The following is a 27,141-nucleotide window of genomic DNA, read 5'->3' as shown; positions in this document are numbered from 1 at the left end:
CTGGGGAAGAGCTACATGTTGGGGAGTGGTGTGTGATTGGCTGACTCTCAGTGCTGTGGGTGCTCCAGGGCAGTGGCAGAACCCACGGGTCACTCCCTTGTCTGACACTGAAGTGTCTGTAGTAAAATACTGGAGCACCTTGCGCTTCTTCATTCCTGATGCTGCCACTCCAACAATGTAAAAAAAGATGTTTCTTTGGGGGTTTGGTGATGAAGTGGATAAGGCCACTGTATCAATTTAATGGCACCTCATAAAGATTTTATTCCCTACCACCCACATCTCCCTCTGTACCCCTGGCAGGCCTATAAATTACTCATTAACCCTGTATGAGTTCATACCTGCCCATATCTCCTGCACTAACCCTGGCAGCGAATCACGTGACTAGGAGTGAGAGAGTGACAGTTGGACAGCTGCATCGTTCTGTCACTCTCCACCTCTATAGAGCCCATAGCAACACATGATGCAATGTCGCTCCTTCCCACCTGCACCCCACTCCTGCGCAGATGCCCCTTCCTCTAAGCACCGTCAAGCAGTTGGGGTGTGTGCGCAAGCGCAGTGTTTGACTGAAAGCAAGCGACTTCCTTCATTACTTTGTTCTGACAGAATGAGATGGACTTTCACTTTAATATCACACAGACACAGTATCGGGGTTCATATCAATCTGAGGAATCGGCTGTGTGTGTAACAATAACACATGTATATTTATATCTGTCCCCCCTTTTCTACATACCCCCAACTGACTGAGCTCATGTCACACAGGGGAGGGATATTTCACTGTTAATATCACAGACACAGTATTGGGGTTCCTATCAATCTGAGGAATCAGCTCTGTGTGTAACAATAATATGTGTTTATTTATATCTGTCCCCCCTTTTCTACATACCCCCCAACTGACTGAGCTCATGTCACACAGGGGAGGAGGAGGGATATTTCCCCTTTAATATCACACAGACACGGTATTGGGGTTCGTATCAATCTGAGGAATCAGCTGTGTGTGTAACAATAATATGTGTTTATTTATATCTGTCCCCCCTTTCCTACATACCCCCCCAAATGACTGAGCTCATGTCACACAGGGGAGGAGGAGGGATATTTCCCCTTTAATATCACACAGACACAGTATTGGGGTTCCTATTAATCTGAGGAATCAGCTGTGTGTGTAATACATGTATATTTATATCTGGCAGGTCAGACAGTACTTCTGGGGGTCCCTATAAGTAGTATGTTGGGGATGATGGGACACCAATAGGGAAATTAGGAGAGAAGCCCAGAAGGTGGCAGTGAGATAAGGAGAATATTGTTGCTTTGAGGGATATAGATTAATTATCAGTGAGGATCATTTCCCCCTCCATGACACAAGTCCCTGGGAGACGCAGTAATCACCCCGCTGGCAGGATACACTGATTACAAGTAGTGAGAGATTCATTAGCACTTAAGCAATGACAAGTGTCATCCACATTCCCATCTCCATCATTACCCAGCCAGAAACACACTGTCATCCCTGAAATGCACAGTACTGAGTATAACCCCCTGCACCTAACATGCACAGCACTCTCTCCCCAGCTTCTCCCTGTCTCTGGAACTCTCTGTCCAGCTTCTCCCCATCTCTAGAACTCTCTGTCCAGCTTCTCCCCATCTCTAGAACTCTCTCCAGCTTCTCACTGTCTCTGTAACTCTCTCCGGCTTCTTGTTGTCTCTGGATCTCTCTTTCCGGCTTTTCCCTGTCTCTGGAACTCTATCCAGCTTCTCCCTGTCTCTGGAATACTCTCCCCTTCCTTTCAAACATTCCAAACCTTCCAACACTCCATAATCTTTCACCTGTTAAGACATCAATATTCAAAGTATTTTGATTGCTCAGACATTAAAGAATCCTAAATCAATTCAATTTGTTTCTATAAACCAAGCCCTTTAGATTGCAAGCTCTTGTGAGCTGGGCCCTTGTTTATTAACACATTCTTAGATCCCTGTTTGTCATAAATTCGTGTAAAGCAGTAGTTGGCTGGTGCTATATAAATAAATGATTATGATCAGCATTTATTGGTTTATAAAATTCCTGGGATTGACGTATTGGTTTTGTCTGTAATGTTCTGTTTTGTAATTGTCATCTCCCTGGCCCATATAATCCATTTATATAGGAACTATGTACAGCTGGGCCAACCCCAATTGGCTAAAGTCTCCCAAACCATCAACCGTGGCTCACTTTTCCCTTCCGTGGTTCTAAGGGTGTACACCATCCATTTGTTGTGTCCTGACAGCAAAGCAGTTGACATGCACTGGGATGGGCACCACAATTTTGGGGTTTCGGATAGGCTCCCCGGCCCGATTGCTGACGTTTCCAGCTTTAATACGTTTCCACTTAGCCCTACGGTTCTGAAACCAGATCTTGACTTGCACCTCACTGAGCTTCAGAGTGTGGGCGATCTGAGACCTCTCAGTGAGGGACAGGTATTTCTTGCAGTGAAACTCTTTCTCCAGTTCCAGGAGCTGCTCACTGGTGAATGCCGTCCTCCTCCTCCGGCCCTTCCCTGGGGTTCCAGCTCCTTCCACCATTGAGGCTTGACTGGTGCCCTTCCCTTTGTTTCTAAGCCTTGGAGAACTTCCTACTCCATCAGGAATGCTCTCATCACAACTCCCCCCCAAGCTCTCTTCCTCATGGTCACTGCAGCCTGTTTCTGAGGCTTTGCCGTCTACCTTGTCCTCATCGGAGCTGTCCAGCTTCTCATCTCCTGATGGCAGAAAAATGATTGGTGAGATAAGGGCTGCTCATATTTGAGTTGTACCCAACCTTTAAAAGGCATGAACACAATAAGATCATCTCACACAAATATGCACCCCCCTCTGTCAAAATGAGAACTGCAAGTTTATAGAATGCTCTTCCTACCCTCTGGAAAACAATTATTCTAGTAGATTGGATTCAGATATAGGCAAAGTCTACCTTGGTCACTCTCCTGTGTCTCTGCCATTACAGTTGCATGGAAGATGACCTTGTCATTGGTGCTAATAACACATTTTCAGCAGGATCTGAGTTATGGGTGCAATGCCTTGGCTTTTAGTTATGGTGGTACCTGACCATGGTGGTGGATCATGTGATGGAAAGAATGAATTCAAACTAGATGTTGATGAACTTTCATGTGCTACCAAGGGGCAAACACAATGTGCTCCTCTATTTCTGTGCTGAAGGAAACCCCTCAACAGAACTATTGGACATTCTAAAACCACCAAGGCAAAGAAAAAAAAATCTTAAAATGAATGAATTTGTGATACTGTTCAGAACTCCCCACCCCATTGTAAACAGGCTATAAAGCTTGGCATTTGCCCAATTAGAATTGTGAATCCACATGAATGAGCTGCAGTCTATGGAAGCTCAGTATCACGTGAGTTGGAACTTCCACTGGGGCAGCAAACTGATATGCGATAGTACTGACACTTAGGACTCCCTTTAAGTCTTAATCTGGAAATCTTGATTTGAGAGAAATAGAGGCCCTAATTAACGCTGAATTGGGGTTCTCCACTTTGTGCTTTCTTATGAAGGGCCTTCCCCATACCTAAATTACTTTACTCAATGGTATGCTCTCCTTATGGCCCTGGGGAATGTTCCCCTTGTGTAAAGCCCAGAACTCTGGGTCTCGGAGTTTGCAATTTTTGTTACAGGACAAGGTTTGGCTGATAGGGGACCCATGCTCATGTCAGCAGGGACATTAGTAGGTCCTAATCACAGCTTATCAGAAATCCAATCTAATAGAGCATTTGTATAGTAAAGGTGCAAAGACAATGGAGAGATATGATGTATGTAATGCCTCATTGTGACCATTAGGTTTGCAACTAGTAGGGGAATATGGGAAAGGGGTATTGGTGCAGATCAGCTCTCACTGGAGTGGCGACCATCAGGGGATATTGCAGTCGAAGGTCACAATAGACATGAAAATGAGATTTGTGGGCTGCAAAAGGGGAGGTATTTGTGGGTAAATCAGTGGGACTTGGCATAATAAGACACGAGTGGGTTGGTCAGCAGTACAGTCGTGTGAGTTGTGTGGACTTTTTATTGGGGCCACTATGTGACATATAATTTTATAATTGAGGTCCCTGTGGGATCTCTGACCCCTTCCTACATCATAAAACCAGGACCAGGAGTGTTGGAGACCTTTTGGTAGTCCAGTACTATCTGCCATCTGGGCTATTAGCCATGTCTTGTATATTCTTTCTAATACTGACCAAGTCTTTCCAACATTTTCCTACTCACTGTCTGTATGACTAGCCATTCTCACACTGTGGCTGCTAGTCTCCAGTATGAGTGGCCATTCCCATAGTCTGCCCACTAGCCATTCACTGTATCAGTAGCGAAATTGACATCCACTTGCCTTCTCTCCTGCTAGCCACATGTCTGTTTTGTTCTGCTTCAAGCCTTTTCTTAACCATCCCCACATTCTGGCTACCAGCCCCTCACTGGTGTCACTAGCTGTTTTTCTGTTCTAGCTACTGCTTTTATTGTTACACATGCTGCATACTAGAATTTTTCTAGACACCATAAGTGGCCATCTATGTGCATTCTGGTTATTAGCCACAATGCTTTATGATTATCTAACCATTCCAATTTTATGCCCACAGGCCATTTTGCCTGAATGATTAGCCATTCCCATATTCTGTCTATTACTAGCCATTTCTCTGTATGTCTAGCCATGGCCATATTCTCCCTGTAGTCATCACTAGCCAACCCAGCTCTCTGCCTGCTAGCCATGTTTCTGTACCACTAGCCACTTAAAGCATTACTGCTGTTGGTGTTAGTGCTTAGAGGTGACACAGCCATGTCTTGCTAAGGGAGTCACTGACATGAAATAGTTTCCTCATTCCACAGATTCAGTTGGATTTCTTTAGGTCCTACTCACTGCTACTGTATTTATCCTCCTCCCTTCCATGTTATACAGTGTGGCTGCCTGACCCTTGCATTCCCCCCACCCTTACCTGGCAGGCAGGTGTACTTGGTAGCCTCTGAGCTGGGTTCCTGGGTTCCTTGCGCTGCAGGTTCTCTGCCTCTTTCTTCCAAGTCTGGTGACCCCCCTCCTGGGGCAGCCAGCTCCTGGGACTGTGAATAGAAACTCTCTGCAGTGTCTGGAAAGTTGGGGAGGGAAGTAGTCAGGGCCACCATGGAAGGGAGTCCTTGCCCAAGGCTGGCACAGAAAGTGTTGCTCAAGCGCCCAGTGAAGGAGGTCAAGGGTCCAAGAGAGGGTAGTGGGGTGGGGGGTAATGTCTGTGGAAGAACGAGGGGCCGATATGGCATGAACATGGGGTACCCAGTATAGAGCACATGTCCCTGTCGGGCAGGAGGGCTGCCAATCAGAGAGTCTATGGTGAATGTGCTGACCACCCTATTAGGTCTTTGCATGCTCCACTGAGTAGTACCAGGGCAAATGCTGGGGTGCAGGGTCCTGGCTGGGCTAGGGGAAGGCTGTGCAGGGATCGATGTGTTGAGCACCTAAGAGGTCTCTGACTCTGAGAGGGATTGTGAGAGCTGCTCTCTGTCACAGCAATGGGAGGGGGCTGAGGAAGGGGGGAGACACTGCTAATCCATCTTCACTCCTTCCGCATCATTTCTTTATTCAGACTCTTGATTATCTCTCCCTGCAGTTTGGCCAAGAGACTGGGAATTCACAGCAAGAGGGGGAACAGGGGGTGACATAGCCCAGACAAGAAGAAATACTGGGGCCACAGCTCATTTATTGCTAAATATCATCTGCAAATGGGACACATGGAACAGGGGGTCTTCATTGGCTCAGAACCTTCTTATTCATCCCTGGGTTAAAAATATAGAACTTCTTCTCATAGAACTGGGACTTATCCAAATTTCATGTTCGCTACAATAATGCAGAGCTGCTTGTGCTTCTGCCAGTGACAGACAAATGTTCCCTTTGATCCCCAACAGCAAAGAGTAAAAGGGGGTTTCTTCTGAATGAATTTAGTAGCACCCCGAGTTTCTATGGGCAGAGCAGAAAGCAATATATGGACTAAATCCAACAGGATAAAGGGTCACATTTGTCTTGATTAGAAGAGAAGTTACTGATTAGAGTATTTAAGTACTGAGCCTTGGGTGGGAGAGCAGAGACGCATAATACTTTTGTAGGGAACAGGAGATATATGAACATATAGATATATGGAGACATAGTGATCAATTGAATAGAAGCTACAGATATGGACCTGTCCTTGGGTAAGAGTGGAGATATATTTATATACTGATAGTTGGGTGGGAGAGGAGATACACAAATGAATAGGATCTTGGGTGAAAGAGATACAGATATGGATATAGAGTGATTGTTGGAAAAGAAGTTCAGTGATGGACAGTGATTTGTGGAAAGCAGGTTCAGAGATGGACAATGCATGGTGGAAAAGGAGGTGCAGTGATGGACAGTGATTGCTGAAAATGAAATACAGAGATGGACAGTGTTTGGTGGAAAGGAGGTACAGAGACAGACAGTGTTTGGTGGAAAAGGAGGTACAGAGATGGACAATGAATGGTAGAAATGAGGTACAGAGATGGACAGTGATTAGTGGAAAAGGAGGTACAGAGATGGACAATGAACGGTAGAAATGAGGTACAGAGATGGACAGTGATTGGTGGAAAAGGAGGTACAGAGATGGACAATGAATGGTAGAAATGAGGTACAGAGATGTCCAGTGATTGGTGGAAAAGGAGGTATGGATAGAGAATGATGGAAGTGTAGATACAGATATGGACAAAAATCCTTTGTCAGAAGAAGAGATACAAGCATGGAGGGAAACCTTGGGGTTGAGAATAGCCTGAACGCCATGTTAGAAGAGTAACTGGTGCAGATATGATATATAGGCACCCTGGAGTGGCACAAAGTTTCCCAAGCACATTGGCATTCACACTGTCACGTTCCTTCCAACTGTGGATTTGGATAAGGCAGTGACACCACTTGGTTTTAGCCTTTAGTAGTTGAATGTGTTGAGATTTCTATGAAAGCTTTGCAACTGGCTTCCTAGTTGACATTGTCTCATATATGCAAAGCCAGAGCTGACTTGCAGCATAGAGAACCCCAGATAAAGCCATATGGGGTATCATTCTCACCTGGGAACACTCATCATTGAACAAAAATACGATTTCTTGTGGGATCAGTAGAACATTGCAGCAATTCTTTGGCCTGATAAGCATATAATACGCAAAGCTTATATACTGCCAGCTGCATGGAAAGTTCTGCACAGCTCAGTGAGCATGGGGAGACTTCCTTAACTAACAATAAAACATCCTGGGGCACTCTGCATACTTCTACCATCTCTGCTCCAATTTGTATTCTAATAGAACAATAATAAAACTCACTAGATTTCTATTGTTATAAACGTATTAATTCCAGACCAGACATTCTGATTTGCATATGCAAAATGACTGACACCAAGTTCAGTGTTTATGTCTCACTTTAATAAAAAGGCTATAATAAATAAATCCCACTCAATTTGCTCAATGACATTCTGCTTGGAGTATATGGATATGGTTGCAGTAGTAGATCTGAATCGCTTGTGGAACTTTAGGCTAAGCAGCTCAAGTACAGAATCTCTTAGAGTTATTCTGGATTCTGGATAACATGGGAGAAGCAAATTGTGACTAGTGCTGGCTTAAGGGGAGACAGTTGTTCCAAGCCTGGTGGATTAGAAGTTTATTATTTGAGCTGAAGAAACAGCCAAAGGAAGCTGAAGCCACCAAATGAGAAGAAGCTGCCGTTGCTGATGAGAATTTTCAAGTCAAGTTCCACTGAAAACCTATGGTCCCATCAAATTTTTAACCCTGCTCATGTTTTTTTAACTTGTAGAGAGGACCCTCGCCGCCAACGGCTTTTTTTTTTTTTTTTTTTTTGAATGTGCAGGTTAGGGTACAAACACATATTGTATCTCCCTCACTTTATATATGAGAAGAGCTTCTCTTGCATGCACGGGTACCTCCCTGTATTTATGTATAACTGGATTCAGTATTACATGGGGAGAGGGACACCCCAACCCACAGACATTGATAGGAACCCAAACTCCTGGGTACAAACATATATTTTATCTCCCCCACTTTATATATGGAAGAGCTTCTCTTGCATGCATGAGTTCGTCCCTGTATTTATGTACAACTGGATTCAGTATTACACAGAGAGAGGGACACCCCAAACCAGAGACATTGATAGGAAGCCAAACTCCTGGGTAACCAAGGAAGGTCCTTTGTGCAAAAGAACTTTGCCTTTAAATTACCCAAGCATGAAAGGGGATATTACTAGACAAGGGAAACCTTAAGCCCAATGGTTCCCATGTTGCTCTTATTTTATAGTTATATTAAATGTAATTTGCCTTATGCTTTCTGAAGGCACCCCCTTTAGTGCAGACATTACAGGGTTTGTGTTCCTTCATCTCTGAAGGGAGGACAGAAGAATTGATGTTGTTAGCCCCTCCTTTGCTACATATCAACCTTTGTTTTCCTGCCTAAGGGGGTCTATGGTGAAGTTCAGTGTGTCTTTCACTGGAAGCCACGTTAGCCAGTGTTCATATGTTTCCTTTTCCAGAATTATAGAATTTTCCTGGCAGTTCAGTAACTGGCCAGTAGATGAAATGAATGTTCCATTCTATAAAAAGGAAAGCCAACATGAACATGGTCTCTTTTGGTTCCCTCACTTGCTGGGGGAAGGGAGGTGTACTCCATAGAACCTGGGAGGGAGGAAGGGTCTAGTAGGGGAAGTAAGTGACAGAATAGATGTGTAATAGTGTAGGTGTAAGAGGCAGGAGAAGGCTATTGAGTAGAGCAGTCAGAGACACCAATAAGGAGACCAGTTAGGTTGGTACCTTTGTCACTAAGGCAATGAGTTCTACCTGTGGGTGTGTGATACTATCACTGGGATTGTGTGTGTATCATCTCACACTGAAGCACTTACTCACTAAGATCTTGCTCCATGTGAGTCAGCACTCCCAGAGAGAATTCATGTAATGTTCATCAATAGTTTCATCTGCTTATAAAGAACCACTGGCCCCCAGGTGTATTTGTGAGAATCCTGTGTGTGGAATCAGTGGAGTTACCCCTTCTCCAACAGTACAGCGAGGGTCCACCTGAGAAGGAATATTCACTGGGAATTACCTGGAGTTGCACCTGATCAGGTTTCAGGTATACTAGCTGGAGTAATATTGATTTTAGGGTACCCCACCCCTATGTACTTGTTACAGATACACCTGTGCCCACACTAAATGAGAGGTGCTATCTATCATTTCTTATGATAACCATTAGGGGAGGGACGGACAGTATGATGGGTTTGGGAATTGAGCTGCTCCCGAAACGCACACAACACATAAATGGCAGAATTAAGGATCGTCAGATGGAATTTTAGGGGGCTAGGCACCAAACTGAAATGCACATATTTGACTTCATTAAAAAGCACAAGCCAGATATCTTACTCCTACAATAAACCCATCTAGTTGGGCAAAAGATAATGGCACTAAAAAGGGCTTGGGTAGGCAGGACCTTTCAAGCCACTTACTCAACATACCCTAGAGGGGTCGCAATTTTAGTGCATAAAATGTACGTTTTCAGGTAGCACAAGTTAAGCAAGACCCAAATGGGCGCTACGTCATAGTACAAGCGCAAGTTTATGATCACGATTGCCTATATATATATATATATATATATATATATATATATATATATATATATATATATATATATATATATATATATATATATATATATATATATATATATCTCAAGCAGCAGACACTCAAATATTACCTCACATCACTACACTACTAGCTGAATTGATCCCTTCCCTAACCCTACTAATTCAACTTCAACACAGTTCTCCATCCACCCTTAGACACTCTCACAGGACTGCATTATAGCAAGCTCCCTTTAGATAACTGGGCCAGTAACAACACTTGAATCCTGGAGGTGGAAACACCCACTAAAGAAAGAATTTTCTTGCTATTCAGCCTCCTACAAAATGCCTCCCACATAGATATGGCCTTTGCCATACCCGAGACCCTTCCCCTAAACTAGACAGTGGAATATTTACTGAGAAGTATCTCTGACCGCTCCCCATTAGCACTAACACTCAGGCTACATCCAGACCCATCATATAGGATATAGAGGTTACCCCCTCATTGAGTGGGAAACACCAATAGTAGAAACAACAGTAGAAACCATAGTTCACCTAGCTTTGGCCCAATATTGGCAAGTGAATCCAGATACAGCAGATGTTTATACAGTATGGGATGCATTCAAAACAGCCGCAAGGGGGACATATATCTCCAAGCCAAGAAATCCCTAGCTCATAAGTTAAACTCACTGAAGGCAGAGGCCTCTGGGAAAGAGCAGATCTATATAACAGATCCTACAGAAGAGAATAGGAATGACTGGTTGCAGGCTACACGACTCCTTGTACTAGCTACGGTAGAACAAGCGCAAGCACACATACAGAGACAAACACACTCATTTTTTGAAATGGGTGACTAAGCTGGCAAACTTCTAGCAATGCTGGCTATGGAGGAAAGAAATGTCGCCACAGTTCCTCTCATAAAAAACACTGCCAGAGATCTAATCGCACAACCTCGCCTGATAAGACACATTCAAACAATTCTACCAAGATCTATATACCTCTAAAACGGAAGAAACAGATGCTGAAATCTCAACATACTTTGGAGCCGTTCAGTTGCCATACCAGTTGCCCAGATGGCCTCCCAGCTGAATTTTATAAGCACCATCTCCTATTGATAGGGCCCCCATTGAATGCACTACTAAACGAAATAGCAGAGGTACCACACCTGACTATGTCAAAAGCCTACATTTCGATAATACCCAAAAAGGGTAAAGATATGTTACAATGCTCCTCATATCATCCAATATCACATAAATATTGGCCAAGGTCTTGGTGAACAGGCTCAAGCCATACACGAAAGACCTAATACATCCAGACCAAACTGTGTTTATACCCACAAGTGCTACATATGTTAATATTAGAAGGATATTTACGCATCTACAATTACAACACAACAACACGGGAATTAGTGCTATAGCGGGTGTAGATGCAGAAATGGCCCTTCCTCTTTCAGACTTTACAGAGATTTGGCATTGGTCCCTGGTACCTCTGTTGGCTACAAGTGTTATACCACTCCCCTACTGTAGATACAGGAAGTACCTTAACCACTCTCCACTATGTACCAGACCATAGAAGCTAAGAAAGAAAAGCAAGTGCTCAACTGCTATAAAACATGGCTCCAGGATATTGGAGAACTAGACCCTGATAAATGGATGGAAGTTTTACGGCATCTAACAAAATCCACAATAGCAAGCAGGGATAAACTAATCCAAGTAAAATTCCTGCACTGCTCCTATCTAACCCCTGAATGCCTTAATCGCTTGACTCCTACTAGAGGCTTAAACTGTACAAGTAGACGTGGTCACCCGGGCTCCTGGATATATATAGTCTGGTCCTGCCCCAAACTTGTGGCCTACTGGATACAGATTTTTGCATTTATTTCGAAACTACTGGTCCTCACAATACCACCGGACCCAGCACTGGCATTACTGGACCTCACAAGAGGTCTTGTAAACTCTGCTGAAAGCAGGACCCTACTCCAACTGCTATTGTAAAATGCAAGAAAACAAATAATCTTGAAATGGAGCCGACTGGACATACCAACACTGGAAACCTGGAAAGAACTAGTCAATAAGGCCTTGCCTTGTTATAAAGCCACCTATTTTGCCAGAGGATGTACAGACAAGTTTATAGATATATATGTATTATTTGGGTGCTTAACTCTGAAACCAATAGCCCTCATGTGTTCTAGAAGTTTGTATGTATAAAACATGCTATATTATTGATTTTGATTCCAGTCCAATCCCTCCCACCTCTTCTCCCTTTTCTATCTTTACCTCCCACCCTTTTTCTTCTTTTATTTTCTTTCTCTATTTTCCTTTATTAAAATTCATTTTATTTATGGTTACCTTGTTATTTTAGATCTTGCACAAAACTCAATAAAAAAAAGTTTAAAAAAAAAAAAAACATGAGAGGTGCTGCATGGATATACCATGGACAGTTAGGCTTCTCTGAAGGAACTCAGGTCTCACCCATGCTGCTGAAAATTGGGGACAAGAGCCAGCAGTGTTGGACTGGGCCACCAGAACACTGGGAAAAACACCTAGTGGGCCTTGGTTCTGATGGGCCCCTGCCGGGCCAGATCTGTTCTCCCGGCTACCACTTAAAGTAATGAAATGCGCTGCCGCACTCATGCATCTTCGAGATTCGATGTGTTTGCGCATGCTCGCAGTGTGACTATTTGGGTAGCGGACCAGGGAACTGAAAGTCGGGAGGGGGCTCCGGTGTGAAGTTACCCTTAGGAGACTCATCAGCAGGTAACTCTCAAAATGCTTTATTGAAAAGAATGGTTGAAAAATGTGAACTGAATATAACTATTGGTGACTTAATAACAGTGTCATGAATAACACATCTCTAACACATGTGACAAAATAATGGCAACAACAATTTGCAATCCACACGTCAGTCTCTCTGGGTGGTTATTAGGGAGTTGAAGCAGTTGGAACCAATCACAGTGATGCAGCAATGATGCACCTGTGTAGCTGGTGATAAAAGTGAACATGAGGTATAGTTCTAACCAGTGACCACAGGGGGGCAGCAAGTTGTTTCACACTGACATAATCCAGCACATGTACAGGCTGCACAGTTCAGTACCATAGAGAACACAGTATAGTACCACAGAGAACACAGTATAGTACCATAGAGAACACAGTATAGTACCATAGAGAACACAGTATAGTACCACAGAGAACACAGTATAGTACCACAGAGAACACAGTATAGTACCACAGAGAACACAGTATAGTACCATGGAGAACACAGTATAGTACCATAGAGATCACAGTATAGTACCAGAGAACACAGTATAGTTCCAAAGAGAACACTGTATAGTTCCACAGAGAACAGCACATGTACAGGCTGCACAGTTCAGTACCATAGAGAACACAGTATAGTACCACAGAGAACACAGTATAGTACCATAGAGAACACAGTATAGTACCATAGAGAACACAGTATAGTACCACAGAGAGCATAGTATAGTACCATAGAGAACACAGTATAGTACCACAGAGAACACAGTATAGTACCACAGAGAACACAGTATAGTACCATGGAGAACACAGTATAGTACCATAGAGATCACAGTATAGTACCAGAGAACACAGTATAGTTCCAAAGAGAACACTGTATAGTTCCACAGAGAACACAGTATAGTACCATAGAGAACACTGTATAGTTCCATAGAGAATACAGTATAATATGTTGTTATTTTGTATACCAAGATCTATATTTTTATGAGGCAAAAGCTGTCGTAGTTACACCACAGTGGGCACCTAGGTGTAACATGAGGGCTTCCCAAAGTAACACCTCTTTCACACAAGCTTTTCTACATTTTACAGGGCAAAAGGGTACACAGACATGCCATATATAGTCAAACCCCACCTTCTACATTGGCACAAGGCACAAGAGATTCTTAAAATATATGTTACAATAACTATAGCATCAGGTAATGTTTTCTTGATACCAAAGGTCACAAACCTGACAAACTTTGTCTGCTAAACACAGACTGTGGATAAGCATTCTCAGTTTAAGACAACACTTCAATCTTGTTTATGAGATGTTAAATATTTGTCTTCTGTCTGCAGGCTCTTGGCCTTTTGTCAGCCTGACTCAATATTCTTATTTCTAACCACTTATCTACTTTCCTCCCCCATCTGCCTTACGTCAGCCTTTGTGTATCAGGGAACTGGGGGGTCTTAAAATTGATATTACTTTTATATAATTTGTCCCTGTATACAGGCTTTTACCTGTCATAGATGGGTGTTCTCATTAATTTTATCCTCAAGTACCATAGAGAACACAGTATAGTTTAATAGAGAACACAGTAAAGTACCACAAACAACACAGTATTGTTCCATAGAGAACACACTATAGTACCATAGAGAACACAGTATAGTACCATAGAGAACACAGTATAGTACCATAGAGAACACAGTATAGTACCATAGAGAACACAGTAAAGTACCACAAACAACACAGTATTGTTCCATAAAGAACACAGTATAGTACCATAGAGAACACAGTAAAGTACCACAAACAACACAGTATTGTTCCATAAAGAACACAGTATAGTACCATAGAGAACACAGTATAGTATCCACAGAGAGCACAGTATAGTACCATAGAGAACACAGTATAGTACCATAGAGAACACAGTATAGTATCCACAGAGAGCACAGTATAGTACCATAGAGAACACAGTATAGTATCCACAGAGAGCACAGTATAGTACCATAGAGAGCACAGTATAGTACCATAGAGAACACAGTATAGTACCATAGAGAACACAGTAAAGTACCACAAACAACACAGTATTGTTCCATAAAGAACACAGTATAGTACCATAGAGAACACAGTATAGTATCCACAGAGAGCACCGAATAGTACCATAGCATCACTGCGCCTTTAAGAAGGGAGACTTCCAGTATGGCAACGGAACAGACAGCAACACCGCTGCCAATACCTCACTAGCGCTAATTCTCTGCCTATAATACAGCGAAACCTTAGTTAAAATGCCGGGAGACTCATCTGCTATGAATGGGAAGTCAGGGAACACAGCTCTGGAACATTTAAGCCCTGAAAACAAACTCAGAAAAACCAGCACGGTAAAATCCAAGATGGACGAACACGAGTTACACAGATATCGCGCATGTACCAATTCAGCAACAATGTAATAAGTGGGAAGATTTAAACTTTAAGCAAATAGCTACAGAAGTAGCAAACTTAATCAATCCTGCACTAGAGAGGTCTATTGAAACGGCAGTAGGAACACTGAGATTAGACCCCCCCTCATGGGGGTCGTCAGGGACACCCACTACGACGTTCATCTGCTTCAGTGCTGGTTCCTATGGGCGCACGCTGCATGTGCGTCCCTTCTTAAAGGCACAGTGATGCTGATGCATGCCAAATTCAAACAGGATTTAAAGGAGTGTCAGTGTTGTGTTCTTTGCCCATTATAGGTAATCTCCTTGTGAGTTCCTGGTGCTTCTGTGCTAATATAGCTTCTGTTATTCTTTGATTTGACTACCTGTTGTGACCCCTGCCTGCTTCTGACGATCCTGACTTCTGAAATCCTGACCCTGCCTGGTAACTGACTCCTCTATTCCGTATTCCATCTGATTAATCTCCTGGTTTGACCCTTGCCTGTTTCACTCCACTTGTACTCTGCCTGCCCATATCCAGCCTGATCTGACTACACTTTCTGTCTACGCCTTGTACTGCAACCTTCTGCCCAAAAGACTTCTGCTTTACCATTGAGCCCCTTTGCTTGTTCAGAACCCTTTGCTTTGCACCTCTCTTAATAAGACCTGGCAGCATCCAATTAGCCGAGGGCTCCTCTCAAGGTGAAAGGCGGCTGTTAAAGGCGGAAGCAAGAGCCGAGAACAGGGTGCTTAGCATCGGTTATGAATTTAGGGTGCCAACCATGACACAGAACAAATTACCTCACAAAACAACCATTTTCTGGAAATGGAGGAAAGAGTTTCTTCTTTAGAAGGCAATGCTTCTAACATTAATAATAATGGGTTATTCATGCAAAGAAAAGTCAAAGAGTTAGAAAACAAAACCGAAGATTTAGAAAGCAGGTCAAGAAGAAATATCTTAGGTTTTATTGGTATTTCAGAGCAACACAAACAAGAGTCTCTTGGTACACTCATTTCGCAATGGCTTCCCAAAGTGTTAAATCTACAAAATGACATTCCATTATTAAAAATTGAAAGAGCACTTAGAGTTGGTGCTCCCTCTGAAATTAACTCACAAAAACCAAGAACGGTATTGATAAAACTCCTAGACTACACAGATAAGATGAAAATCTTGCAGGCATACAAAACATCTAAAAGATTTTTCAAGATTTTTCTCCTAATGTGTCAAATAACAGACAAGCCTTTTCAGGAGTATATCAATGTTTATTCTGACTAAATATCAGATTTGCCATGCTTTATCCCGCCATTCTAAAAATCTTTTTGACATCAGGCATCAAGACTTTCGATGATCCTAGGGAAGCAGAGATATTTATCACCCATCTTGAAATGGACTTACGCTAAGAGAAAATCAATAAAGAAAATACAAATGAAATGTTATATCCCAATGACAGCGAACAATCTACATCTAATAAAGATCAAGACTACCATATTTCTAGAAAAGTCACTCCATTGAAAAAGAAGAGATACTAAAACAGGTTCTTCATCCTCATCTCCTTTCACAGAAATGAACATAACCATCTTTGTTATTATACCCTACTGCTTTAACTGGATTATATAATAAATTTTTCAAGCAGTGAGGTGACAAGTGGCACTTCTATTGGTTTAAATTCTGTAAAAGAGTTTAAGTTCCTATTCACTCAAGGAAAAAAGTGAAGTTTGAGTTTAATTAATTAATTAATTTCCTGCACAGATGATATTCATTACGATGGATAGTGTTAACAGTTATTTTTTCGCTTTATATATTATACACAGTTTTTTTTGTTGTACCTAAAAAACGTCATTTTACTTATGAATTATCTATTAATTTCATTCCGTTATGAGATATTGATGTGTTGTTCAATGCTATTGGGACTAGATCAATCAGGTATGTACATTTTAATTTTGTAATGCTGATTTATGCTATGAATGGAAAAAATGTAAATAATTTCATGGAATGTTAATGGAATTAACTCACCTATTAAATGCAAAAGAGTCTTACAAGAGTTAAAAAAATGAGAGTAGACATTGTTTTACTCCTTTACTGCTTTCGGGTTCCCAGGTTTTGCTCATTGATTTAATCCAACTATTGTATTCTTACCCTAAAACACATATAATTGCTTCTGTTGAGATGTCAGAGACAATACATTTAAGAAGAGGTGCGAGACAAGGAGGCCCACTCTCATCTTTATTGTTTAACATATCTGTTGAAGCTCTCATTATATTTCTTAAGAATTCAACTGCACTGCCGGTGATAAAATTTAACGAAGTTACATCAAAATGAATGGTATTTGCAGGCGACATACTTCTTATTGTTAAGGACCCCAATGATAACATAGAGAACATCTTCTCTATCTTACAAATGTTTGAATCTTTATCTGGTTTTAAAGTGAATATTAGAAAAACTGAACTCATGAATGTTTATGGGCATACCTCTACAAAGAAACAAAAGGCTGGCACACGAGGCAAATTAAACCGGGGTCCTACCCCTGGTGTGTTTATTGCATCACACAATGTTTCGGAGGGCGTTCCCCCTTCGTCAGGTGATACAGACAAAACATGCATACACATTAAATTAGGCAAATAGACCCACCCCAGCTGAAAAAAATTGTCCAGTGTGTCAACAATTGTTTCAAAAAATGTTTCAAAAAATATTTCAAACAGTTGTCTCCAGGCGAAAGTCCACTAATTAGTGATGTAGCGAAAAAGTAGCACAAAAGCTTGCAAATCCTTATATTATGGGCAAACCTCTACCAAGATCCTAACATTATTAGGTATCGGGAAAAAACAATCCTATAGAAAACATTTAGGCATTTACATTCCATTTGACTTAAACAGACTGTACTCTCTCAACATTATGCCAATGATCAAAAGTGTCAAAAAATTTTGCAAAAAATGGATAAACATTCCTCTAAACTTAAAAGGAAAAGCGGCTTTTTACAATATGATGACTTTTCCAAAATGCATTTATCCCATCATAAATCTTCCTCTTCTTTTAAAACATAAAGATATCAACACTTTGGAGACCTTTCTCTCAAGATTCCTCTGGAGAGGAAAAGTTCCAAAGATATCCCTACAGAAACTAAAAAATCCAAAAATCAATGGTGGATTGGGAGTACCGGATAAAAGATCATTCAATTTATCAGCATTAACAAGATATATAATAGAATGGATACAGTAAATCATAAAGGAAAATGTGTAAATGTATTGTTAGAAACAATAACTGATACTGGAGAAAACATTTTAATGTTACGTCATAAACCACTCAAAAAGCAACTAGTGGAATTGAAAAACAACCCAATATACAGAGGCACAACAGCTGTCTGGAGATTACTACATAAACATTATAAAGCGAATTACAAATTGACACCATACTCACCTATAACAAGAAACAAGGATATCCCATGTTCAGATCAGTCACCAATGAATACTATCTGGAAAAAGAAGGGATACGTTTTCTATAGGACATTATATCTTCATCAACTGGGAAAATTCTAGGATGGGACAAATTCAAACTAAAATTTCATATTCTTGACAAAAAAAATTTTTCTATCTTCAGCTTTCTCACTGGTTCAATAGTTTTTAATCAAAGGATTCCTCAAATAATTATAATTCCAATATCATCTCTTTTTTTAAAAAAATTTTTGATCCCAATTTAGAAGTTAACATCAGACACATTCAATCAAACCTATGGAAAAATATTGATCCTACATCTCCCCCAATGGATTCAACAGCAAAAAGATAGTCTAAATATATTCAAAAAGAAATTAGCACTGGTACTTCATTTAATGCTATAAATAACTTTGATAAATTAATTCCTTCTGAGGTATGGAGTGAACAAAATTTTAGACTAGTCCATTTGGCATATAAAGGGTTTAATATACATTCAAAAGACTCCAAACTTCTCAACTCCTGTCCTAAATGCAGAGTTCCTGCCCCAAATTAATTTTATTTTCCTACCATGAGTGAGGTGATACTTGAATTAAAAACCCTTCAAACCAATGAGGCTATGGGTTTTAGATTCGAAAATACTCTGCATTGTCTAAATTTTGACTCTAAATGGAAGATTTTCCTCCAAAACCTGTACTGGATAAAAGATAGACTACAAAGAGTGGTGGTAAATGGAACATTTTCTAATTGGACCAGTGTTGTTAGTGGAGTACCGCAGGGCTCTGTACTAGGTCCCTTGCTTTTCAACTTGTTTATTAATGACCTGGAGGTGCCATTGAAAGTACTGTTTCTATTTTTGCAGATGAGACTAAATTGTGCAGAACTATAGGTTCCATGCAGGATGCTGCCACTTTGCAGAGAGATTTGTCCAAGTTGGAAAACTGGGCAGCAAACTGCCGGCGAATTTTTTCTGCGAATTTCCGCGGGCGTTTTGCGAATTTATTCGCTGGCGGCGAATCGCGCAAATTCGCCGCAAATTCACGCCTGGTGAATAAATTCGCCCATCACTAGTGGCTACTAAAGCAAATAAAGTTCTGTCTTGCATAAAAAAGGGCATTAACTCAATGGATGAAAACATAATTATGTCTCTTTATAGGTCCCTGGTGAGGCCTCATCTGGCATATGCAGTGCAGTTTTGGTGTCCAGTCCTTAAGAGGGATATAAATAAGTAATAGACACTAAAGTCTATGTATTTTAGCTGCACCACTGGTTTTTGTGGATCCACCTGTCCACTTTGTTCAATGTGAGTATTATAGGATAGGGTGCGCTGATTACTGCTAAAAAAGGTAGTTCCCAGAAACCTCTCCCATGCAATGTTGTGCCCTTGCTGTGCCTGCACGCTGACGTCTGTTAATGCCTTTAAGAGTGGCTTGGATGATTTCTTGGATAGACAATATCAAAGGCTATTGTGATACTAAATTCTATAGTTAAGTTCAAAAAGGAAGAAAGGTGCGCTAGAACAATGATAAAGGTTCCTATAGGAAGAAAAGGCTCGATGGTGTATTAACCTTTATACAGAGATCACTAATGTAAGTCGGATCTACTCAAATTTAAAAGGTGATATATGTGTTTTAATTATAGGGAGCAGATTATTCCTTCCGTCTATTACCAGCCGTCACTGTGCCTGTTAGATTAAACTAAAGCTAGTGAAGCACCGTTATGGATCAGGGGAACGTATGCGGGTAAAATGCACTTACCGACTGTAGATGTAAAAATGCTTTACAATATCTCCGTGCGGTCTCAGTTGGTCGTATGAGTTCTTTCTTGTTGCCGGTAAAGGGGTCACTGCACTGCCTTAATGCGGAGGCAGATCCTCAGTTGTAGAGTCGGTCTTTTCAAGAAAAGATCTTTCGGCGCACGGGGCTGCGCTCATTGATGTTGTGCTTTCTTTAGATCTTTGGCCCGGGCCTCCCGGTACTTCAGGTTGTCGGCGATCCTCTCCTCGTGGTGTATACCGTTTGTATACTCTGTTCTGTATTACTTCAATTTATTAACAGGATTGCTTCGCTATGGAGTCGCTCATAAAGGAATTTTAGAGGCACAACTTTGCCTTGTTATAAAGATCAATTTATTGTTTCAGGAAAAAATTAACAGAATTCTTAACCCAACGCGTTTCATATCACATTTACTTCCTCAGGGGCAGATTACCCATATTGCATTACAAAGCTATTTATCTCTTCCGTGGGTGGTTCTATCAATTAGAGTTGGGAATAGCATTCTTTCATTTGCTCATGAGATTTATATAGTCAAAAAATAAATTAAATAAAATCCAATTAATCATTTAAAAAACATTTTAGGTCAATATCAATATTCAGACCATTTAGTGTAAGTGTCTTTAATTTATGTATCCAAAAAGTTTCTTCTTGTGATATTAGTTTAATCATATCGCTCCCATGCCAGTGTGTCTTTTTCAGGGTTATTCCCATAAAGGTAAGTAGGGAAGGGTCAGAATTATGGTGAGTTTTGATATGAGCTGGTACACTATGTGTGGTTATACCCTTTTGTATATTATTTAAATGTTCCCTTATTCTAGTTTTTACGTTTCTAGTAGTTCTTGCTATATATTGTAGCTTGCAGGTACATTGTAACAAATATATCACATTTTTGATGTTACAAGTGATTACATTTTTTATGTTGAATTCCTCATTTATCACATTGGATCTAAATTTGAACATATTTCTTTCATTGTTCTTACAGGTTTTGCAGGCTTTACAATTTCTGCAGGAATAAAATCCGTTTTTTTCAGTATTAAGGAATGTGTTCTTGGTTTCTTCTTTAAAAGGTATATAGCTCGGTACCAGCATTTGTTTTAAAGTTTGCGGTCTTCTGTATACTAATTTTGGATATTCTGTTAAGTGTCCAGATAAATCTTTGTCATTCTTTAAAATATGCCAATGTTTCTTTATTATTTGTTCGATTTTTTTATTTGAATTATTATATGTAGTAATTAAAGGAATAAAAGTATCTGTGTTGTCACGTGTTTTATTCTGTTTTAACATTTCATTCCGATCTTTCATGTCACATATCATCTTGGCTTTATCCACAATTTTTTTTGTATCCTTTTTCTTTGAATTGGTTATATAGTGTCTTACATTCTTTTTCGTGCTCGCTTTTTTTTACTGCAGTATCATTTGACCCTATCAAAGACACTGGCATGGGAGCAATATGATTAAACTAATATCACAAGAAGAAACTTTTTGGATACATAAATTAAAGACACTTACACTAAATGGTCTAAATATTGATATTGACCTAAAATGTTTTTTAAATGATTAATTGGATTTTATTTTATTTATTTTTTAACTATATAAATCTCATGAGCAAACAAAAGAATGCTATTCCCAACTCTAATTGATAGAACCACCTACAGAAGAGATAAATAGCTTTGTAATGCAATATGGGTAATCTGCCCCTGAGGAAGTATCTGTGATATGAAATGCGTTGGGCTAAGAATTCTGTTAATTTTTTACTGAAACAATAAATTGATCAAGGCAAAGTTGTGCCTCTAAAATTCCTTTATGAGCGACTCCATAGCAAAGCAATCCTGTTAATAAATTAAAGGAATACAGAACAGAGTATACAAACGGTATACACCAGAAGGAGAGGAACGCCGAAAACCTGAAGTACCGGGAGACCCGGGCCAAAGATCTAAAGAAAGCCTGACATCCATGAGCGCAGCCCCCGTGCGCCGAAAGATCTTTTCTTGAAAAGACCGACTCTACAACTGAGGATCCGCCAGTGACCCCTTTACCGGCAACAAGAAAGAACTCCTTACTGAGACCGCACGGAGATATCGTAAAGCATTTTTACATCTACAGTCGGTAAGTGCATTTTACCCGCATACATTCCCCTGATCCATGACGGTGCTTCACTAGCTTTAGTTTAATCTAACTGGCACAGTGACGGCTGGTAATAGACGGAAGGAATAATCTGATCCCTATAATTAAGACACATATATCACCTTTTAAATGTGCGTAGATCCGACTTACATTACCGATCTCTGTATAAAGGTTAATACATCATCAAGCCTTTTCTTTCTATAGGAACCTTTATAATTGTTCTAGCACACCGCTTTAACACACACCTTTATAATTGTTCTCGTACACAAATCCGTAACAACCCAGACCACGTGAGCCATGCGTATAGTTCATAGATGTTATGCTCACGAGCGCCACCTATGATCGCTCCCGTCCCTACTAACAACTTCCAAATCTGCAAAACTCCAAACAACTCTTCCTCAGGGCGGGTAGCGTCTATTTCCTTTTAAGGACATGGTGACGCCACGATCACATGACCCCACCACATGGCCGCTGTTTTGTGGATCAGCAGATAGTCACCGGTAAATTCAAACGCTAACTAAAGCCTCTCCGCCTCATTCACTATCCGAACCCCTCCCAGTCGCGAATATTTCCCGTGAGCTAGTGCGGGCGCTTCCCAGAATGCTCCTGGACTGGCGGAGGAACCGGATATGGAGTTCAGGGTATAGAGCGAATCCGGCAGCGCTCGGTAAGGTGTATCATGGATAACTGGCCTCTAGCGTATGATGTGGGAGTCGGACATATTGGGATTTAGCTACTCGGCTTCGTACCCACCCCACCCTAGGCATCATGGGAAAGTACCTGCTAGTTCCTACTTGAAAACGGACCCATTTGGTTTTCAACTTCTGGAAATTCCTTCAGACAGGAACGAAATTTCTCCAGCGCTATTTCCGCCCGGACGGCTATTGAAGCGGCCTGGCCGCGCGCTCTCAACTACTTCTTCGAGCTCTGATTGGCTGTCGAAGCTGAATTCTTTGGCTCAGTTTCTGGTTCGGACTGTAGCCGGCACGATGGCGACTGATTCCTGGGCCCTGGTGGTGAACGAGCAGCAGCAGCAGCAGGAGGAGGCGGCGGCGGTTGAAACGGTGATAGTGTGAGCGGGACGGGTGCCGGGCATGAAGTTCTCACTTCTCTCCTTTGAGTTTTGTATCTCAATGTCCTGCACATGGCGAGGCTCGGGCTAATAGTGTCACTGTGCCTCTGATTTTCTATGGGGGAGGGTCACTGTGCGGTTGATTTTTTTTCATGGGGGGTATCAATGTGCCTTTTCTTTTCTGTGCGCTATGGGGGTGTCACTGTGGCTTTGATTTTCTATGGGGGGTATCAATGTGCCTTTTCTTTTCTGTGCGCTATGGGGGTGTCAATGTGCCTTTGATTTTCTGTGGGCTATGGGGGTGTCACTGTGCCTCTGATTTTCTATGGGGGGGTATCAATGTGCCTTTGATTTGCTGTGGGGGGTCACTGTGCCTCGTGATTTTCTGTGGGCTATGGGGGTGTCACTGTGGCTTTGATTTTCTATGGGGGTATCAATGTGCCTTTGATTTGCTGTGGGGGTGTCACTGTGCCTTTGATTTTCTATGGGGGGTATCAATGTGCCTTTGATTTGCTGTGGGGGGTCACTGTTCGTGCCTCGTGATTTTCAATGTGCCTTTTCTTTTCTGTGGGCTATGGGGGTGTCACTGTGGCTTTGATTTTTTTATGGGGGGTATCAATGTGCCTTTGATTTGCTGTGGGGGGTCACTGTGCCTCTGATTTTCTGTGGGGGGGTCACTGTGCGGTTGATTTTTTTTCATGGGGGGTATCAATGTGCCTTTTATTTTCTGTGGGCTATGGGGGTGTCACTGTGGCTTTGATTTTCTATGGGGGTATCAATGTGCCTTTTCTTTTCTGTGGGCTATGGGGGTGTCAATGTGCCTTTGATTTTCTGTGGGGGTATCAATGTGCCTTTGATTTTCTGTGGGCTATGGGGGGGGGTCACTGTGCCTCTGATTTTCTATGGGGGGGGTATCAATGTGCCTTTGATTTGCTGTGGGGGGTCACTGTGCCTCGTGATTTTCTGTGGGCTATGGGGGTGTCACTGTTTGGCTTTGATTTTTTATGGGGGGGGTATCAATGTGCCATTGATTTGCTGTGGGGGTGTCACTGTGCCTTTGATTTTCTATGGGGGGGTATCAATGTGCCTTTTCTTTTTTGTGGGCTATGGGGGTGTCACTGTGGCTTTGATTTTTTTATGGGGGGTATCAATGTGCCTTTGATTTGCTGTGGGGGGGTCACTGTGCCTCTGATTTTCTGTGGGGGGGTCACTGTGCGGTTGATTTTTTTTCATGGGGGGTATCAATGTGCCTTTTATTTTCTGTGGGCTATGGGGGTGTCACTGTGGATTTGATTTTCTATGGGGGGGTATCAATGTGCCTTTTATTTTCTGTGGCCTATGGGGGTGTCAATGTGCCTTTGATTTTTTATGGGGGGTATCAATGTGCCTTTGATTTGCTGTGGGGGTATCAATGTGCCTTTGATTTTCTGTGGGCTATGGGGGGGTCACTGTGCCTCTGATTTTCTATGGGGGGGTATCAATGTGCCTTTGATTTGCTGTGGGGGGTCACTGTGCCTTTGATTTTCTATGGGGGGGTCACTGTGCCTTTGATTTTCTATGGGGGTATCACTGTGCCTTTTCTTTTCTGTGGGCTATGGGGGTGTCACTGTGCCTTTGATTTTTTATTGGGGGGTATCAATGTGCCTTTGATTTGCTGTGGGGGGGTCACTGTGCCTCTGATTTTCTGTGGGCTATGGGGGTGTCACTGTGGCTTTGATTTTCTATGGGGGGTATCAATGTGCCTTTTCTGTGGGCTATGGGGGTGTCAATGTGCCTTTGATTTGCTGTGGGGGTGTCACTGTGCCTTTGATTTTCTATGGGGGGGTATCAATGTGCCTTTGATTTTCTGTGGGCTATGGGGGGGGTCACTGTGCCTCTGATTTTCTGTGGGCTATGGGGGTGTCAATGTGCCTTTGATTTTTTATGGGGGGTATCAATGCGCCTTTGATTTGCTGTGGGGGTGTCACTGTGCCTTTGATTTTCTATGGGGGGTATCAATGTGCCTTTTCTTTTCTGTGGGCTATGGGGGTGTCACTGTGCCTTTGATTGTTTTTATGGGGGGTATCAATGTGCCTTTGATTTTCTGTGGGCTATGGGGGTGTCACTGTGCCTTTGATTTTCTATGGGGGGGTATCAATGTGCCTTTGATTTTCTGTGGGCTATGGGGGGGGTCACTGTGCCTCCGGATTTTCTGTGGGCTATGGGGGTGTCATTGTGCCTTTGATTTTTTTATAGGCGGTATCAATGTGCCTTTGATTTTCTGTGGGCTGTGGGGGTGTCACTGTGCCTTTGATTTTCTATGGGGGGGTATCAATGTGCCTTTTATTTTCTGTGGCTTATGGGGGGTATCACTGTGCCTCCTGATTTTCTGTGGGCTATGGGCTGGTGTCGTTGTGCCATTGATTTTCTCTGGGGGGTATCAATGTGCCTTTTATTTTCTGTGGGCTATGGGGGGGGTCACTGTGTATTGAATGTACATTGAACTGTATTGAACTGCACCCACAAATGTACATGTAGGAAAGCAAGGATGGTGCCTCTGAATAGCTACAGGTGTGCACTTTCCAGCAATATATAGTTTGTGGGGGGTATTTCACAAGTAAGGCGGTGTTTAGACTAAATAACTGCAAGATGTGTCCCTACAGCACAGCACCATCCTTTCCTGCTAAAATTGCTCTTGTGTATTGACTCTGTTTTGGTGTGTTTGGAAGCCATGTCTTTGGGTGCACCTATACATACAGGGTATCATTTTGTTTGGGAGAAGTTGGAGATTGATACTTAGCAGGTTTTTTTTTTTAGTTGTCAAGACAGTTTTGTGGAGAAATGTATCTGTGGTTTGACCTGAAATAAAGAAAAAAAAAAGTTCCAAATTTATATTTCTCCCCAAAATGGCAATAACGACTAAAAAAAGCATGCTAAGAATGAATCTCCAACTTCTACTGAACAATATGATGCCCTGCATGTATGGGTGCACCTAAAGACATGACATCCAAACATCCCAAAACTGGGTCAATACACAAGCCATTTCAATTAGAAGGTTTGGGGCACAGTTCTCTGTAGAAGTTTGTGGTTTGACCTGATATAAAGAAAAAAACGATTCCAAACTTCAATAACTTTTATGGAGAACTGTACCCACAGATCTGCATGTAGGAAATCAAAGATGGCACCGCTGAATAGCTACAGGTGTGCAATTTCAAGTAATATATCATTTTTGGGGGGTATTTCACAGGTAATGGGGTGTTTCGACTAAAGAGCTGCAAGGTGTGCACTTAAAGCGCAGCCCTAAACTTTCCAGCTAAAATTGCTTTTGTGCATTGACACTGTTTTGGGGTGTTTGGAGGCCGCGTCTATAGGTGCACCCATACATACATTGTATCATTTTGTTTGGGAGAAGTTTGAGATTGATACTTGGCAGGTTTTTTTTTTTTGCTTATCATGGCAATTTTGGGGAGAAATCTAACTTTGGAACTTATTTTTCTTTATTTTAGGTCAAACCACAAACTGTTACAGAGAACTGCGCCCACAGATCTGCATGTAGAAAAGCAAGGATGGTGCCGCTAAATAGCTTCAGGTGTGCACTTTCAAGCAATATATAGTTTGTGGGGGTATTTCACATGTAAGGGTGTGTTTAGACTGAAGAACTGCAAGGTGTGCCCCTACAGCGCAGCCCCAAACATTCCAGCTGAAATTGCTCTTGTGTATTGACTCTGTTTCAGGAAAGTTTGGAGGCTGCGTCATTAGGTGCACCCATACATGCAGTTCTACGGAGAACTGCCGCAAAAAGATCTGCATGTAGGAAAGCAGGGATCGTGCTGCTGAATAGCTGCAGGTGTGCAATTTCAAGCAATATATATTATTTGTGGGGGGTATTTCACAGTTAAGGAGGTGTTTAGACTAAAGAACTGCAAGGTGTGCACCTAGAGCAAAGCCCCAAGCTTTCCAGCTGAAATTGCTCTTGTGTATTGAACCTGTTTTGGGGTGTT

General features: G+C 41.8%; 1 protein-coding gene across 1 annotated transcript; it reads right to left on the bottom strand.

Moving 5' to 3' along the window:
* Positions 1 to 621: 621 nt before the first annotated feature.
* gbx1.S (gastrulation brain homeobox 1 S homeolog) lies at positions 622 to 9,646 on the bottom strand. Its single transcript, XM_018268936.2, has 2 exons — positions 4,960 to 9,646; positions 622 to 2,726 (listed from the first exon to the last, which is right to left on the bottom strand). Exons 1-2 carry the CDS (start codon positions 5,378 to 5,380, stop codon positions 2,218 to 2,220), a joined length of 930 nt encoding a protein of 309 aa, XP_018124425.1. The 5' UTR covers positions 5,381 to 9,646; the 3' UTR covers positions 622 to 2,217.
* Between the last annotated feature and the right edge of the window lie 17,495 nt (positions 9,647 to 27,141).

Source organism: Xenopus laevis, chromosome 6S, assembly GCF_017654675.1.
Source record: "Xenopus laevis strain J_2021 chromosome 6S, Xenopus_laevis_v10.1, whole genome shotgun sequence".
Taxonomy (NCBI): Eukaryota; Metazoa; Chordata; class Amphibia; order Anura; family Pipidae; genus Xenopus; species Xenopus laevis.
The sequence above is the reverse complement of the archived record's forward strand: the minus strand, read 5'-3'. Positions and strand labels throughout refer to the sequence as shown.